An 18,404-nucleotide genomic window follows, 5' to 3' on the forward strand; every position below is an offset into this window, starting at 1 on the left:
CTTTGATTCTGAGCCATGTTTCTTTATCATCTCAGCAGGTAATGTTCCCAGTTACCTTTTCTGCTGAAGCCTATAACTTGATTTTTTCCCCTCATGTAGGAGGATTTGTAAGCCTCAGTCACCCATAGTGAGATCATGTTGTCATCAGACTTCACCTGGTAGGAGTTAGGGATTAGATGAGACTCTGAGAAGTTTAAAAAGAACCTCACTGAGTAAAGCCAATTTTATCCAGAACGATTCAAGTTCACAGATTTTAATTAACAGTTTGAAATTTGTAATGTTACTTGAATTTCAGATGGGTGAGAATTTAACACTATATTAAAGGAGCCCAGGCAAAAGGACACGAGTTGCGTCATAGAGACTTATTAAATGTGATGGAAATTCAACAGACGAATGCTGGCAAACAGGTGCAAGAGCTGAATTAATTTTTAAACCCTACCACTCAGGGGGAATTGCAATGCATCACGTTGACAGCCACAGCACGTTGCTAATTTCATTCACAAGCCTAAAAATCTCAATACATCTGAACATGTGAATGTATTAAATTTTAAAAAGTGTAAGTAACATAAGGGTGTCCCAGAACTAAAAATGATAATTTCTCTCTGGGACTTCAAGTCATTTGTCTAGCCAGAAGCAGGGTGGTTTTTATGAATGAAATTTATCTTACCACTTCCACATACAAATTATGTTCTATTATTATATATAGTGCAGACTGTTACTAAGCAAGGTTTTCTCTTACTTTTAATATGAAATCCCTCGTGAGTCAGAAGCATAGTGAGTACTTGCCGATACAGTTTCCACTTCTGCTGTCCTGCACAAAGCGGGTTCTCAGGCCATGCTCCCAATGGTGCTAAGTGGTAAAGATAGTCCTAGAGTCAAAGAAAAATACAACAAAACATAACTTAATAAATACAGAGGCTTTGGGGGTGGTATCACTGAATGTCATATGTTATATGCTGACAACTCACTTAACACGATGCTTTCACTGGGAGCTCACCCTCTTTGGTCTCCCTAGTTTATTGGATAAAACTTGATAGAAGCCCTAGAGTATCTCTATATAAGACTGTACATACAAAATCTTACAGAGATTTCAAGAAGTTCCTCAATTTTCACATTCAGAACACTGGTTATGGTGCATCTTGATCTTTGTCTGAAACTAGAAGAGTATCTCTTATCTAGTGGATTTTCCCCTTTGCCACCTACGGTACACCAAGTCCTAGACCTGGGAGTGGGCGTAAAGGAAAATAAAAGGTTATTGGACCTTTCCTAGCCCGGTTGAGGTTCATAGACAAATAACGTATAGTGGTAAATAGTTGGATGGAATAGGTACAAAAAGGTCTCTGCAAAAGCTTCTTGGAGAAGATGGCACCTTGGTGAGTATTAAGGATGCGTATATATAAACTATAAGTAGAGAGGAGCATTCTAGACTGGTAATGAGAACAAGAAGCACCTCTCTGTCATTGCTAAAACTGTGTGTTTACAAGAAATGCACAATCACAAATACACAGAAAATCTTTCAGTCTTCTCTCGAGATTTCTCAAGAAGCTTTAAAGAAAATGTAAAAGGAGCAGGTTTAATTTCCCAAGATTTTAGCCATCTAAGCCCTTTATTTCTAATTGTGCACCAGCTTGTCCCCTCATTTTACTTAGTTGGAGAATATTAAACCCTCATTTTTAGAACATAAAAACAGCTCCAAAGGGCCCCCTTCCTAGCAAGTGATTCAGAAAAAGCCCAGTATATACTGCTTTGGATGACTCTCGATTCTTAATCAAAAACATGGTAATCAGTACTTGCCCAAAAGTCTTTCCATAATGGCACCAGTAGCAACTGTTTCTTTTTTAAATCCACTATCAAGAAAACTGATGAAAAAGAGAGACAAATGAGCAGTCTAATAACCTAAGCTAACAATACATTATTTTCAATAGAGTGAAAAGAACAAAAGCCAAAGGTATTCATTACCGTTCCCAGGGTAAGAGACCAGGGCAGTTGCCGCCTTCACCAGATGTGCAGTCTCTAGGCCTGACAATACACATCTCCCCAAGGGAAATGTGGAGAGAAAGCCAAACTCCTGCAACTTGATGCAAAGTGATTTGGGTTCCATTACAACATCTCTCAGTAAAAGGCTATTCAGGCTTAGAGTAAAGATTCCACACTCATTTTCTCCCAGAAAATGAGATTGTTATATAAAACACCAGACATGGAATCAGAGCTTCTGGAGATCACTCTAAACCATGTGATTTCATCTTAACTTCCTTCAGTTCTAATCAGGAAAAAGGAGATGATATGGTTTGGTGAACATACTATTTTAAAATCGTTGCCTTGTTCGAGCACGCTTAAAGATGAGAAAACTCAAGAACATCCTTAGGAAACTGATAAATTACAATCTATTTAATAAAATAAGTTTGTTTGTTTGCTTGGTTTTAAATGGACTAATGCTGATCCCGACTTCCAAGATGTGTTTCTTGCATGAACTGGCTAGAAATCTTAGATTTTCTTCTCGGAAAGTTAGAGTCACTCTGTATTACCAAAAAAAAAAAAAAAAAAAAAGGCAGTAGACTTCACGTTAAAAAGAGATGAGTTTCCATTTGAGTCTTTTCCTGTGAATTTGGGAAAAGACACTTAACCCCTCAGTTTTTCACCTTTAAATGGAACTAAGGATAGTTGCTTCTTACCTCTCAAAATTACTATAGGGATTTAATGACACAAGTAAGATACATGGGAAGTGATTAACACAAAACCCGCTTTCAGTATTTTCCCAAGTGTGTAAACCAGAAAACAAAATCTATGGATTAGATAATTGTCATAAAAATTATTAAAAGTTTCTTTTTCAGAAAGTTTAGAAATGCTAGGTAGACGAAGTTAAACAGTTGTCTTCAGAGCTGACCCACACTGATGGGCACTGTGCCTCTCCAAAGGTCCATGCAGCGTGTTGCATTCTGTACACTTACCTGATGACCACTCCTCGGGGTTTGGTTGGGCGTGGAAGGGGCCACATACAGTTCACAGGGTCACTGTTTCTCAGAACAGTAGTTCGGAAAGTGTCTCTCTGGGGTCAAAGTTCTCTCTCTCTCTCTCTTTCTTTTAGCTTCCTTAACAGTGTGTAAAATCCTTTATAGCCCTTTCCTCAGTTTTTGCATATTATTCTCCTCATTGGGTTTGAACAAACCCAATGAGGAACAAGAACTACATCTTCATAAATGTTTTAATCCCTGGTTTTAGTACATGGTGTATAATAAATACTGGCTACATGAATGAATTATGTATTATTACGCAGGATGTAATTACTGAATTTTACCCAACATTGTTGGTGTCAGTTTTTATTTAAACAATTTCTAGTAGCCTCAGATTCTGTTTATTTGGTAAGTGGACTAAAAATACTGGGTGTTTGGAGCTCTGAAAACAAAGAGCATGGTTTAAAATGACTCACAAATACATTTTATCCTTGTGGAGTTATGCTTATGAAAGAAAAACTGCATGAAGGTGCTCCTTGAGAACTAGAATAAAGGAGTAACAAAAGAACCGAGAAAAAATTGTCCTTAAAATGCCCTAATACAAGTTGTATACTTAGGGAGCAACAGAAATCTAGAAGTTTAATTAGGGAAAATAATCTCCTTGCCAGGTTAATGCAATCTGGAACATTTACATTAATGAAGTTATGTAAGAAGAATTTACAATTCTTTTTTATCCTTACCTGAGGACATTTTTTCCATTACTTTTTAGAGAGAAAGGAAGGGGGGGGGAGAGAGACAGAGAGAAGTATCGATGTGAGAGAGAAGCATCAATTGGTTGTCTCTCATTCCTGCTGGGATTGGGGATTGAACTCACAACCAAGGGATGTACCCTGACTGGGAATGGAACCTGCAACCTTTTGGTTATGGAATGGTGCACCAACCAACTGAGCCACACAAGCCAGGGCAGTGCTTACAGTTCTTACCATCAATTATTAAATAGTCATGGTTCACCTAAGACACCTTATCCCAATGCCATGCTAAATCTTTATACTTTTAAAACCTAAATACTACTTTATAAACTTAAATTGCATCATTAATTTGTACATAAGGAAAATTTTATACTTCATTTTTAATGCTGAGGTATTTCAGTCTGATACCTGCATTCAATAAGCATTAATTACTCAGGTGCTTTAGGGGTTTTCAAGGGCCCACTGTCCCACCTACTCTATTAGTCCAGAGTGAAATTAGAACTAGTTTGGCCTTAACCTTCAAATTAACATATTAAATCCCCTCATCACCTACCACTTTACAATTGAGAATAGGAGGTAAATAAATGTGTGAATGACATTCTTAAAGTGACTACTTTGTGCCAAGTATATGCTAGGTTCTCCTTTATTTGATCACTTTCTTTATTTGATCTTCAGAATCATTCTGTAAGAAGAGTTGACTCTTCTTCCAGTGGGGAAACAAACTCAGATGTGTTATTGCCCTACATTAAACAACCATTAAAAAAGTAAGAGATTTGATCAGTAAACCTACTTTCTTCTTTCGGAAGTTCTGTGCCATTTCTTTTACATCATATTGTCTTAATATATAATTGTCATTTCTTATGCTTTTCTGTAGGGATAATTAATGTCTTTGTGTGAACAGTGCTTACGAATAGCCTGACCATGACTCACATGAAGATAACTATTAAACTTTAATAAAGAACATGTAAAATACTAATGAAAATACTATGTTCCCTGGCTGGTTTTTATATTATGATAGTTTAAGTTTTATCCAAAAGAGTTTAGAGAGTTACTGCAATTCCAATAAGAATATTTATAATATATGTTATTGTTTCTAATTTTAATTTTGAATAATAAATGTATACGATACCCAAGAACAGTTGAAAAGAAAGATAATGGCAGGAGAGAGACTAACCCCACCAAATGTACTAAAAAAATTTAAAAGAAAACAATCATCCGACCCTGGCTGGTGTGGTTCAGTGGATTGAGCGCAGGTCTGCAAACCAAAGGATCGCTGGTCCTATTCCTTGTCAGGGCACATGCCTGGGTTGTGGGCCAGGTCCCCTGTGAGGGGTACACAAGAGGCAACCACACATTGATGTTTCTCTCTCTTTCTCCGCCCCTTCCCCCCTCTCTAAAAATAAACAAAGTCTTTATTAAAAAAAGAAAGAATTATCCGATATTGGCTGAAAATAGAGAAATACAGCAGTGAAACACAAATAAGAATCTAGAAGCAGATCTGTTTGCATTTAAAAATGTAGCATATGATCAAAGTGGTACTCAAATGAATAGGGAAGAACGTAATGTTTAATAAATAGAATGGTTGGCTATATAGTTTTTTCAAAAATGAAGTTAGATTTCTACCTCATACCTCACTAAAGATAAATTTGCCAAGGATTTAAATGTAAGAAATAAAACCAGAGGTATACTAGAAAAACATAGAATTAATTATAGTCTTGAGTGGGGCAGGCCTTCCTAAACTTGATAAAATCTAGAAAACTTGAAAAAAGTCTATATAGAAAACCCTAAATTCTGTATGGCAGGAAAACTACAAAGCGAAGAGAGTCACAATCCAGGAAGAATATTTGCATCAACAGATGAGAAATACCAGGTTATTCTCTTTATTTTGTATGTGTTTCTCCAAATCAGTAAAGAAAAGGCGACATCACATTAAGAGTATGGACAGAGGGTTTGTTCAAGCAATCCGTAGTTGAAATCAGGTGGCCATTAGTTTTGAAAAAATGCCTAATCCTGCTAATTGGCAAAGAAACACAAATTAAAAGAACTATAAGCTATCCTTTGTTTCCTGGTAGACAGACTATTGAAGGTGAAAAAGAATGATCATTTCTAGTACGAGTGAGGATGTGGGGAGATGGACTCGTATACTGTTGATGGCAGTAAGCTGGTGTAATCTATTAGAAAGTAAATTTAGAAATATTGATCCAAATTTAAATGGGCAATTTCAGGACCATGGGTCCTGAAATTATTTTTTAAAGTAAGCTAAGTAAACAAAGCAAGTTGTAGATCACTATCATGCAAATCATTCCCCTCTTATTTTATATATATATATATATAATATATATACACAGACTCGTACATTTATATACAAAATGTCATGTATGTCTATCAAGAAAAAATATTTAAAAATATACCTCCCAGTTGTCTCTTGGCATGGAACTTAAGGAGTAATAAAATTAATGTTTTACTTCATATACACTGGTAATATATCTTTTTGCTTTTTAAAGCGATGATATAACTTTAAATTACAAATGTAATCATTTTTTTAATGCTCCAGCTCTTCTTAAATCAAAGAATTTGCAGCAGTTAACAAACTCTCTGTTTTCCTTGACCATATATTCTACTGGAGAAAGACAGATGGTAAACAAATAAATGTTTGTCCCTGATAAGGTATGATGGGAAAAAGAAAAGAGTGTTAAGAGGACTCTTATTTCAGGGTGCTATTTTCATATAAGCATACTCAGAGACTTCATTTCTAATTCCGAGATGTTGAAGAGAGACCTGAATGAAGCAGGGAGTAAGCCATCCCAGTATGTGAAGGGAAGTCTTCTAGGTACAGATCAAAAGAGCTAAACAGTACCATGCCCTGTTTCACTCAGGAATACAGAGCTCAAGGCTAGGAGATACAGTCAGAAAAATGGGGCAGTAGTAACCAGAGGTGGCATATGACGTAGGGACGTTTGGCCAAGGTAAGGACTTCGGGTTCTATTCCATGTGTTAGAAGGCACTACAGGCGTTAAACAGTGGAATGGCATGACCTGACTTTTCTGAAGCATATCAGTCTGGTGACAGTGTAGAAAAGATGACGATGACTTGAACTGCAGAGATAGCTGTGGAGGTGGTGTGAGACCGCAGGGCTGTGGACACAAGCCAGTCAGAGCTGTCAGACTTCGAGGATATGAGAGAAAGAAAAGAGTAACTACGTGAAAGTGACAGAAACCTAAAAAATGTCAACAACAGCAAACCTGATCCGGAATGTGAGAGTGGAGTGTCTCTAATGGGGCAGAAGTGTTGTACAGTTTTTGTGAATGGCGAGAGCCAATCTCTTGTGTCGTTATTAATAATCCCACCATTGCTGCAAGAGAAGTGCCACGGAAGGTCCCACAGTTGCACTGAAGTTAGAATTTATCCCACAGTAGATTGAATGTGCATTTACCATTAAATGTACTTTTTTACAAAGTGTACTTAACTTGGATTTAATATACATTTACTTTTAAATGCACTTTAAAAAAAGTGTACTTAATGTGAAACATCTTGCTATTAAATGTATATTAGCATTTAATTTCCTTTTGTCATAAGTTTTACTGGTATAATTTTGCTATTTTTAAAGTAGTAGGAGCAAAACAGTTCTGTTATTTTGAAGAACTAAGAAAAATTATAGTTTAGGGTTTTACAGACCATTCAGTGAAATAAGGTTTATGTAAAATTTCAACAATATTGTGTGCATTAGTCTTGGAGGGAAATGCAGTGAAGTCACTGAAGGCATTTTCTTCATAGGGAAATAATATTCTATTCAGGTAATTATTTGGTATCCTCATTGCAGATTTTGATGAAGGTTTTTAAACACAACTTTCCAAATTTTACCATTACATTCTTGTCTTATTTTATTATTTAAAAGAAATATGCAAAAGTAAACTTCACTTAGCACATTTGCTCATTTCAGATAATAAGGACTTGCAAGCTTGTATTTCCTTGTATTTATTCCTTTTATTTTATTCCTTGTATTTTAATTTTATTTATTCCTTAAGGAAAATCCCAATCAGTATCATTAAATACATACAGAACAGCTATATTGAGACAGTGAAATTACTAGCAAATTTGAGAGTTCAATTGCCCCATTAAAATTATCATTCTGTACCACATATCACGTTTGGCCAAAAAGTAGGGCATAGGATGGGGCCTATTTTATGACATTAATTTTACATTCTCTTCATAATGTTTTCTATGATTAAAAATCCTATGTTCTTCATTTAGTCACTCATGGATGTGACTAAATATTATATTTTTCATATACCCATCCCATGATATGAATGAAACTTTATAGTGATGGCTCTGGATTGTTATTCATCTATGCACTTAGTTTTTTTCATTCATCATCTATTCATTATCTTTTCAACAGTCATTTACTGAGTGTTTACTATAGTAGTTTCTAATCTTGGCTGCAAGTCAGAATCCTCTATGAAGCTTTTTAAAAATAGTGATTCCTGTGTAATAAACCCCTGAAACTAATTCAGGGGGTCTGGACTGGGGCCCGACATCTCTGTCTTTGGTAAAAGTCCACAGATAATCCTGTTGTGCAGTCAGGGTTAAGAATCATAAGCTTCTCTGTTAAGTGCAAAGAATATAAGATTGAACACAAAGTAGTTTCTGTTCAGGAGGAGATCGCAGTCAAGTGAGTGAGACAGACCAGTAAACTAGTAATTACAGTAAAGTGTGATAAGTGCTAGACCAGGGGTAAGCACACCTCTGTCCACTTAGAAGCAATGTACATTGGTCCAATGTTAACTAAGTCCACTGACAGGCTATGAAACACAGAAAGATTTTCTCTCTGTACCAAGCCAAATGGCCTAAATTGTGATTGAGTCCATCTTTTCTGTCCAGCTCTGTGCCTTAATCATATGAATTAACCATACAAGGTTCTGTGATTAAACTCAGGAAATTGAAAAGCAGAGACCAGTTTCTATTTTTGATAACCGGATGTGGGAGATGAGGAGGAGGTGAGGAAGGACTGCAAAAGCTCCTCCAGGGCTGGGACCAGGCCTAGTTCAGATTTTTCTTCCAAGGGCCTGACTCAGAATCCAGCACATGGGTAGGCATTGGACCTGGTATAGATTGTTAATCTTTGTATTTTTCCTGATTACTTGTGGGCAGATGCCCCTACCACTCCATGTACAGCTCAGAACTCTGCCCTTTGCTCTCTGACCAGTGACTTCTACAAGGAAAGCCACTTTCTACCTGAGAACAACAGGACTTTCGCTGATTATTTTTAAACTTTATAATTTAAACAAAGAATCTTAATGAATCCTTAACGTAGGATTGTCTTTTTCTTTTTCTTTTCCTTTTTTTTAAAATTTTTGGTCTTGAGTGTTTGTACCAATGCCAGTTGATGTTTTGCTTTTATTTAATTTCCATTACCATATGTTATTTTATTTTATATTCTTTGGTTTCTTTTTTTAATTTTATTTTATACAATGTGCATTGTCAACCTTTCTTATTACAGTCACAGACATAAAAGTGTCAGTGTAGAGGAAGGGTAGCCCTGGAAATTGAAGCTATCCACAATAAGGGGAAATATGTGCCTTTGCTCCTCCCAGCAGCACGAAAAGGTCCACAATAACATGGCCCACTGCAGCCATTTGTCATCTCCTGGTCCCTAAAGATGGGACTTGAGGAAGTTGACAGGATCCACCCTAGAAATTCTTTTCAGGAAACCTAGTGGACACAGTCCAGATTAGAATTCCCTGAACCAAATTAAGAAAGACCTAGAAGAAAAGATTCATGGGTTGGAGTTATTCTAATATCTTCAGGACCATCAAATCCTAAATATAAGTGAAAGCTTTTATTTTCTTTCTCTTTGAACTGGTATTTACTGGCAAGGCCCAATTAGACCTTACGAAAAAAAGTTTGCTTGATCACAGTGGCGTTAATCCATCAGCTCCAGATTTATGTATGGTGTGAATGTACTTAAATGTAAGTATGAATTACGTAAACAAAGTAACATAATATAAAATATTAGTAAAGTCTCACTTTATGTGAATACTTCTAAATAAAAACAGATTCCCTCAGTTAAAAGGCAGGAATCTTATAATTTCACAGCTAGCTGGCTGAGTGAATTATAAAGTATAATTCTGCCACAGGAAGGTACCATCTTAGCTGCTAAACAGAAATGCCTACCATACTTCATCCAGTCAAATGATTATTGTTTATATTAGAAACAATACAAACAATTGTTTATATTGTTTATTTCAGAGACTCTGTTATTTGAACATTTTCTGTTTTATTAGTTTTCAAAAATATATTCAATCACAATATCAAACAAGTACTTATTTATTAAACTCTCCCTTTTATTTTGTCAATTTAGTTAACACATACCCAGGCATAGCTAATTTGGTGCTATGTTAAAAAACACATACTCAAATATATATGTTTGAAATGCGATAAAATGCCAGGAAAGCGAAGCAATTACCATGTTAAGCTATGCTTTTAATTATTTTTAATACTACAGGTAATGTTAAGAAAATTTTTTAAAAGAATTAAAGCAAAAATATCTTACAGTGCTTGTTGATTCTTTGTGCTTCATGCATGTTTACCTCCTATTTTAGTTTAACCAGGTACATTAAAATATATTCTATATTACATGTCTCCTTTGAGAAAATTTGTATTGAATTGTGCAAGGTTTGAATCATACAAGGTCTTCAGGAATGCAGCCTTCCTCCAGTGTCCTCCAAATTCAAGCTCTAGAATATGAGAGAGTTGTGTGTTTGTTCACATCCTTAGAATGTTTTCAAACCCATGCCTCAGTGACCAAAACTCTTTTTCTGGAAAATGGAGAAATTGAATAGCAAATGGCAAGAAGTTGACTTCCCTCTTTAGCTTTGACTTTGACATTTTGTTTCTGAAAGACTTGGTTATTGGAAGATAAATTCCCTAATGTCTAACATTTTCTAGCCTTTGAGCAAAGTACTTTTGTAGAGGAGTGAACCCACAAAACTGATTCGTCTAACTGTAGACACCTGCTTCTCAGCTCCCAGGTATATCATTTCTTCCCTTCTCTGATCCAGTTCCCCGAGAAGATTCATCATGTGTGTGTTAATGTGCTTTACTGCTTGATTTTCTGCAGATTACTAAAGTGGGAACTAAGGTACCAGCCTTGTGTAATGTTCTTTGCTGTAAGAAGCAACAAAGTACTGCAGAGAGTCAAGTGCCAGGGCTGCAGCTTTTTCAGATTTTCATTCACGGGAAATCTGGTCCGGAAAGATTTTTTTGTGGGATAGTATTCTCCAGGAATAGGTTCTTAAATCAAATAAAAATTCCTCTATAAATTCATTGGATATTATACTTTTTTTAAAAATATTTTCTTTATTTATTTTTCGAGAGAGGGGAAGGGAAGGAGAAAGAGTGGGAGAGAAACATCAATGTGTGGTTGCCTCTCATGCGTCCCCTGCCGGGAACTGGCCTGCAACCCAGGCATGTGCCCTGACTGGGAACGAACCGCGATACTCTGGTTCGCAGGCCCGCGCTCAATCCACTGAGCTACGCCAGCCAGGGCCCTGGATATTATACTTTGATAACATTTTTATGCCAATCGGATAAGCCTAAGAAAAATTATATTTATTGAGTTATATAAAAATCAACATTGCTTGTTTATCTTGAAAACTAGATGGGGCATGACTGTTTTTGATCTGCATGTCTCAGAATATCATAGAAATAGCATCAGGAATGTTTACTTTGTAATTTGCTTCTTTTACATATTGTAGATACAAATCCATTATCAGATATGTGGCTTGCAAGTTTTTCCTCATTTCTTCAGGTTGTCCTTTCCCTTTCTGGATGGTGTCCTTTGAAGGAAAATAGTTTTTAATTTTGATAAAGTCTAATTTATTTTTCTTCGTTGCTTGTGATTTTGGTGGGCTTTTTTTTCTAAGAGCTTTTACCAACTTCTAAGTCTTGAAGATTTATCTCTGTGTTTTCATTTGAGTATTAAAGCTGTTGCTCTCACATTTAGTCTCTGGATCCCTTTTGACTTAATTTCGTGTATTATTTAAGGGTCCAACTTCAGTCTTTTTTATGTAGCTATCTCATTGTCCCTGTACCATTTGTTCAAAAGACTGTGCTTTCCCCACTGAATGAATGGTCTCGATGCTCTTGTCAAAAATCAGTTGACTACAACTATACAATTTTATTTCTAGGCTATCAATTAAAGGCCATTGATCTCAATATGTTTTGCTGAGCCAGTATCAGACCATATCAATTAACTTGGTTTTGCAGTAAGTTATGAAATCCATAAGTGTGAGTCTTCCTGCTACAGTGTATATTTTTTTCAGGATCATTTGGACTGTTCTGGGTGTCTTACAATTCCATGTGAATTTTAGAATCAGTTTGCCAGTTTGTACCAAAAAGTCAGCTGGGATCTTATAGAGATTGCATTGAACCCTAGATGAGTTTGGGTAATAAGTATTTCTATCTTAAACAAATTCTTTCAAAAAATGTGTAGCTTCCACAGCCTAAGTTTTGTACTTCTTCTGTTAACTTTATTTCTAAAACATTTAATCCTCGTTGAAGCTATTATGAATGAAATTGTTTTCTTAATATTACATTTGGATTATTTATGGTTAGTGTGTAGAAACACAAGTGATTTTTGCATGTTAATTTTGCTTGTTAACTCTTTGCAGAATTGATGTTAGTTCTAATAGTATCTGTGTGTGTGTGTGATTTTTAGTGTTTTTTAACATATATGTCCTCTGTAAACAGAGTTTTATTTCTTCCTTTCAAATCTGAATGCCTTTTCTTTTTCTAGTCTATTCACTCTAAAACTTCCGATACTCTGCTGAATAGAAATGGTAAAAGCAGACATCCTTATGCTAGTAATGATCTTCAAGAAAAAGCTTTCAGTTTGTTTCATCATTATGATGTTAGCTGTGGGTCATCATATATATATATATATATATATATATATATATATATATATATAAGATGTTGAATTTTTTCAAGTGTGTTTTCTGAATCAGTATGGGTTTTCTGTATGATTTTGTGTGGATTTTCCCTTTATTCTGTTAAGGTTAGGAATTACACAGATCAATTTTCATGAATTAAACCATCCTTGCATTCCAAGAATAAATCTCACTTGGTCATGATGTATAATTCTTTAATATGCTGCTGAATTTAGTTTGCTAGTATATTGTTGAAGGTTGTTATGTCTATATTTGTAAGTAATATTGGTCTGTAGTTTTCTTATGATGTCTTTGATTTTAGTTTCAGGGTAATATTGGCTTCATAGAATAATTTGGGGAGTGTTTTTTCATCTTCAATTTTTTGGAAGAGTTTGTGAAGTATTGTTATTAATTTTCTGAGTGTTAAACAGAATTAAGCAGTGAAGTCGCCTGGGCCTGGACTTCTCTTTGTGAGTTGATTACTGATTCAATTCTTTCACTTGTAATATGTCTATTCATATTATCTATTTCTTCTTGAGTCTGTTTCAGTAGTTTGTATCTTTCTAAGATTTGGCAGTCCTAGTAGATGTGTAGAATTTCATTGTAGTTTAAATTTCCATTTCTATGACTAATAATTACTTTGAACATCTTTACATATGTTTATTGGCTATTTAATATCCTTTGAAATGTTTGTTCAAATTTTTGCCCTTTTTTCAAACAAGCAATTTGACTTGTATATGTTTTATGGTTTCAGTGTTTACTCTTAGGTTCTTGATCTACTTAGAATTAATTTTTGTTTATAGTGTGCAATATGGGTTGAAGGTCATATCCTTACAGATACTTACTTTTACTGAAAATCCGTTCTATCTCCATTGAGTTAACTTGACAACGTGGTAGCAATCTAATTTCCTACATAAATGTAAGGCTTTTTCTGAGGTGACTGAATTTTTGAAACTATGTTATTTGGTACATATACATTTGCAATGTATCTTCTTACTCTCTTGACCATCTTTTCAATAAGAAATGTTCCTCTCTGGATCTAGTAATTCTTTTAAAATTTTGTCTAGTATTAATATAATCTCCTGAGGTTTTTTATGTTTACTGTCTATATGGTATGTCTTTTTATAGCCTTTACTTATTTTTACTTTTATTGTGTCTTTATATTTAAAGTGCATTTCTGTTCATAATATATAGTTAGGTCTTGCTTTCTTTCAGCCAGATAATCAATGTACTTTTATTGGATTATTTAATACATTTATATTTTATGTAAATACTTGTATTTGGAATTATTGTCTGCCATTTTATTTTTCGTCTTCCCTTTGTCTCGTTTTTGTTTTCCAATTCTTCTCTTTTGCATTCTGTTGTGTTAAACTATATTTTTGTGGGTTGTTTTTATTCCCTGTTTGCTTATTATCTTTATTTGCATTATTTTAATTGACTGCTCTAGCAACCACAATGCAACTGTAATTTTACATAAAATATAGAAACCTTGCAGTAGTATAGTTTCACTTACCCACTCTCATTCTTTGTGCTATTGTATAGATTACTTATTTATATCTATATCTTAATATATCTGTATCATAAACCCAAAATATGATGTTATAATTTTGCTTAAAGAGTTCTGTCTTTTCATTGAAATTGAGAATGGGCTGACAGTGATCAGATCGGGGGATAATGGGGGACAAGGGTGAAGAATTTACAGGAACAATTATAAAGGACACATGAACAATAACAAGGGGGGTGGAAATGGGAGGGAGGTGGGGAGGGTTGGGGTAGTGAGGAGGGGAGAGGAGAAAAGTCAGAAAACTGTACTTGAACACCAATAAAAATGTTAATAAAAAAGTTCTGTCTCTTAAAGAAATTAAGAGAATATATATGTGTGTGTGTATATATATATATATATATATATATAAAAGAATATGTGTATATAGACAACATACAAGGGAAGAATGTGTGTATGTATATATGTATATACACACACACACACACATATATATATACAGACAAACATACACACACATATTCTTCCTGTATATCCAGGTTATCACTTGATTTTATTTCATTTCAGCCTGAAGTATTTCTTTTGCATTTCTCGAATGCAGACCTGTTAGCAATGAATTCTCTCATTTTTAATTTATTTAAAAATGTCTGAACCTTTAACTTTGAAGAATAATTTCAGAATAACCTTTTATTGGAAGGCATATTTTTCCTCAACAATTTAAATGGCATTCCAGTATCTTATAGCCTCTATTGTCCTAAGAGAAATTAGCTGTTAATATTTTTTGTTCTCCTTTATGTATTATTTTTCTTTGTTGCAGTCAAGACTTTTCTCATTATCTTTCACTTGTAGAAGTTTGATTACAATGTACCTAGGTGCACTTTTCTTTGTTTATTCCATTGAGGGGTGGTCATTGAACTGCCTATAGTTGAGAGCTCTTTTTTCCTGCTCCTATTTGACTCCAGTTTCTTTTATGAGTTATGAAAGATGTTTCTGACATGGTCATTTTAAACCTCGTTAAAATGCTTGGAAATAAAATGGGGAAGCACTAATGAAATGCCACGTTTTCAAAGGAAATTTAGTCCTTTAAATATATACACAAGCTAGTCTGTTTACAGTGGAAAATAGTAATGTCGCCTATTCTCTTTTCCTATTTTCACCAAATCTACTCGTAGGTGCATTTCCTCCCTCTGCCGTTTATGCACGAAAAGACTTGCTGCAACGATCTACCCATATTGCTACCAAGACTTTCCAGGCCTTTCGCATATTTGTGAACAACGAACTCAATGAACTTTATACAGGACTGAAGACAGCCCAGAAGTTCCTGAGACCTGGTGGTCGTCTGGTTGCCCTATCCTTCCATTCACTGGAGGATCGCATTGTCAAACGATTCTTGCTCGGGATAAGCATGGCGGAGAGATTTAACCTAAGTGTAAGGCAGAAGGTGACACAAACATCACAGCTGGGTTCAGGTCACGACAACAGGGAAGGAGTCTCTCTGAGAAGGGCTCCTTTAATGTGGGAACTGATACACAAGAAGGTGCGTACCCCAGAAGACGAGGATGTACAGGATAACCCCAGAGGGCGCTCAGCCAAACTCAGAGCAGCTGTCAAATTATGACAAAGTCTTAATCGTCTGATCCTTCAAGTTTCCCCTCACAGTTTCTCACGATGTTGTTACGTAAAATTCCTGAACAGCTTAACACAAGAAAATAAAGTTAGTATATAGATATGTACTGCCTGTCTGTGCAGACTGAGAATATTTAGCATTTTTTTTCTCAAAAGGAAAATGTAGTAAATAGGACCCAGGAAGTTCATCTTAAGGAGAAGCAGCATCTCAAAACTAAATTAGTGGGTTTACCTTAGCATCATACAGGAAAAATTCATCTTATCAATTATTGATTAGGAATTCTAAATTGGTGAGTCCAAGTGAATGAAATACTAGAATCACTATGGACAAAAGATATGACATAAGTACTTGAGTTTATCTTAGACTTACTTTATCTTCCTCTGTAATATTTAACTTTAGTTTCAAAGCTAGTGTACCACTTTTACTGTATAGACTTTACTCAGATCTAACAATTCTTCAGTGAAATCAAAATTAGAAAATATTCTAAGGATCAGTGTGACAAATGAGAAACAAATGAATGCACCTAGATTAATCCCCTTAATCCTTCTTGACGAATTTTGTAAGTTTCTCTTTGCATAAAGCCATATTTATAAATGACAAAGATTCCCAAAGGTAAGTTCCCATCCAAGTATCAGATTAAAAAATAAAAGATTGCACTCCTGTATTTTACATTGTTTCATCTATTTCATTCATTATTTTTAGATCTGTATAATATGAGAATTTTTTTCTTTAATGTTAATGAAACTGACTACACTGGGTTGGATAGTGCCCTCCCAAAATCTGTTCCCTTCACAGAACCACAGAATGCATCCTTATTTGGAAATATGGCCATTGCAAATGTAAGTAGTTAAGGTGATGTGATACTGAAGAGGGCAGGCCTTAGTCCAATGTGCCTGGTGTCCTTGTAAGAAGAGCAGGAGAACGACACAGGCACAGGGAAGGACACATGAAGATGGAAGATGGAGACAGAGACTGTAGGCTACATCTGCAAGCCAAGGGAAGCCAAGGGCTGCTGGCGACCACCGGAGGTTAGGGGAGAACCGTGAAATAGATTCTCCATCCGGGTCTTCAGGTGGAACGACTCTGCTGACACCTTGATTTCAGCCTTCCAGCCTCCAGAACAGAGAAAGGATAAACTTCTGTTATTTTAAGCACCTAGTTTGTGGTGATGTGTTAGAGCAGCCTTAAGAAACTAAAACTCTGACAGAAAAAAATCTTGAATAATGTGCATGAAAAGAATGCTTCTTCAATAAACACAAAATTGCTTTCAAACTGTTGTGTGTAAAAATATATTAGTTTCTTTATATAATTAAGCTGTTTTACCACAATCATTCTTGCTTGCTTTTTGTCTCTGTTGTAGGATACATAAAAAATATATGAATGAGGGTTTTTTGTGGGAGGGTGAGGGTAGAGAGAGGGATGAAGAATCAAACTCAGCTGCATGGAGCTCATCAGTTTTCCACCCCACCCCACCCCTCCTTTGGCAACTATCTGCTTGTTCTCTGTGCCTGTGGGTCTGTTTCTATTTTGTTTGTTTCTTTGTTTTTGTTTTTTAGATTTCACATGTAAGTAAAGTAAAATTATACAGTATTTATCTTTCTCTGTTTGACTTATTTCACTTAGAAGAATACCCTCTAGGTCCATCCATTTTGTTGCAAATAGCAAGATTTTATTTCTTTTTGTTGTTGTTGATTAATATTTCATTGTATGTATGTACATCTTTATCCACTCACGTACCAATGGGCACCTAAGTAGCTTCCATATCTCTACTATTGTAAATAATACTGTAGTAACTTAGGGGTATGTACATCTTTTTGAATTAATGTTTTTGTTTTCTTCAGATAACTACCCAGAAATAATATTGCTGGGTGATATAGCAGCTCTATTTTGAAATTTTGGGGGCATCTTCATGCTGTTTTCCATAGTGGCTGCAATAGTTTATAATTCAAGCAGTGCATGAGAGTTATTATTTCTCCACATCCTCTTCAGCACTAATTTGTTGATTTTTTTTATGATAGCCTGATAGGAATGAAGTGATACTCACTGTGGTTTTAATTTGCATTTCCCGGATGATTTGTGATGTTGAGCATCTTTTCACGTAGTTCTGTTGGCCGTTTGTATTTGTTCTGTGGAGACTGTCTGTTCAGGTCCTCTGCCCATTTTTTAACATGAATGAATTTTAAATAGTTAACTCTGGAGAATGCATTTGGGAAACTTAAACAATATATACAGAAAATAAGAACTGATTATAAATATTACTATGCACAGCTCTTATAATATAAAGAATACAAAACAAGTGTTTTATATTTCCGAATCTCTGTACCAATGGCCTTCTGTCAGTCATTTTAGTATAGTGTCGATATCATTGTAGCATATCAGTTCTTAACAGGTTTAAGTTCATTGCTTATTTAGAAGTGAATTTTAATAACTATACACATTTTTAGTTGATACCATATTTTGTATATTTTATTTTAAAATTGTAAATGATACTATATGATCTATTTGGAGTTTCTAGTGTTTTCTTTTTGACACACTAACCATATATCTACTTATCCTATTTCATGTAGTATGTGATCCATTATTTGTGCTTAAACTTATGTATGTTGAACTAGAAAACAGTAGGCCTAACTAGGTTTTTGAAGTTAATGA

The 18,404-nt window shown here is 35.0% G+C and overlaps 1 protein-coding gene across 3 annotated transcripts in view; it reads left to right on the forward strand.

Moving 5' to 3' along the window:
- Nucleotides 1-18,099, forward strand: part of METTL15 (methyltransferase like 15) — a 174,766-nt gene extending 156,667 nt beyond the window's left edge. For 2 of the 3 annotated variants that reach the window (XM_053673056.1, XM_053673058.1), the window contains one exon: nucleotides 15,301-18,099. In XM_053673056.1, coding sequence (XP_053529031.1) covers nucleotides 15,301-15,746 — 446 coding nt within the window. In that variant the 3' untranslated portion in view covers nucleotides 15,747-18,099. The remainder of the gene's footprint in view (nucleotides 1-15,300) is intronic. The other variant, XM_037146038.2, reaches the window with a different exon arrangement.
- The last annotated feature ends 305 nt before the right edge of the window (nucleotides 18,100-18,404 follow it).

The sequence above is a fragment of the Artibeus jamaicensis genome, unplaced genomic scaffold (assembly GCF_021234435.1).
Source record: "Artibeus jamaicensis isolate MK-2021 breed Jamaican fruit bat unplaced genomic scaffold, CSHL_Jam_final contig_797, whole genome shotgun sequence".
Classification (NCBI taxonomy): Eukaryota; Metazoa; Chordata; class Mammalia; order Chiroptera; family Phyllostomidae; genus Artibeus; species Artibeus jamaicensis.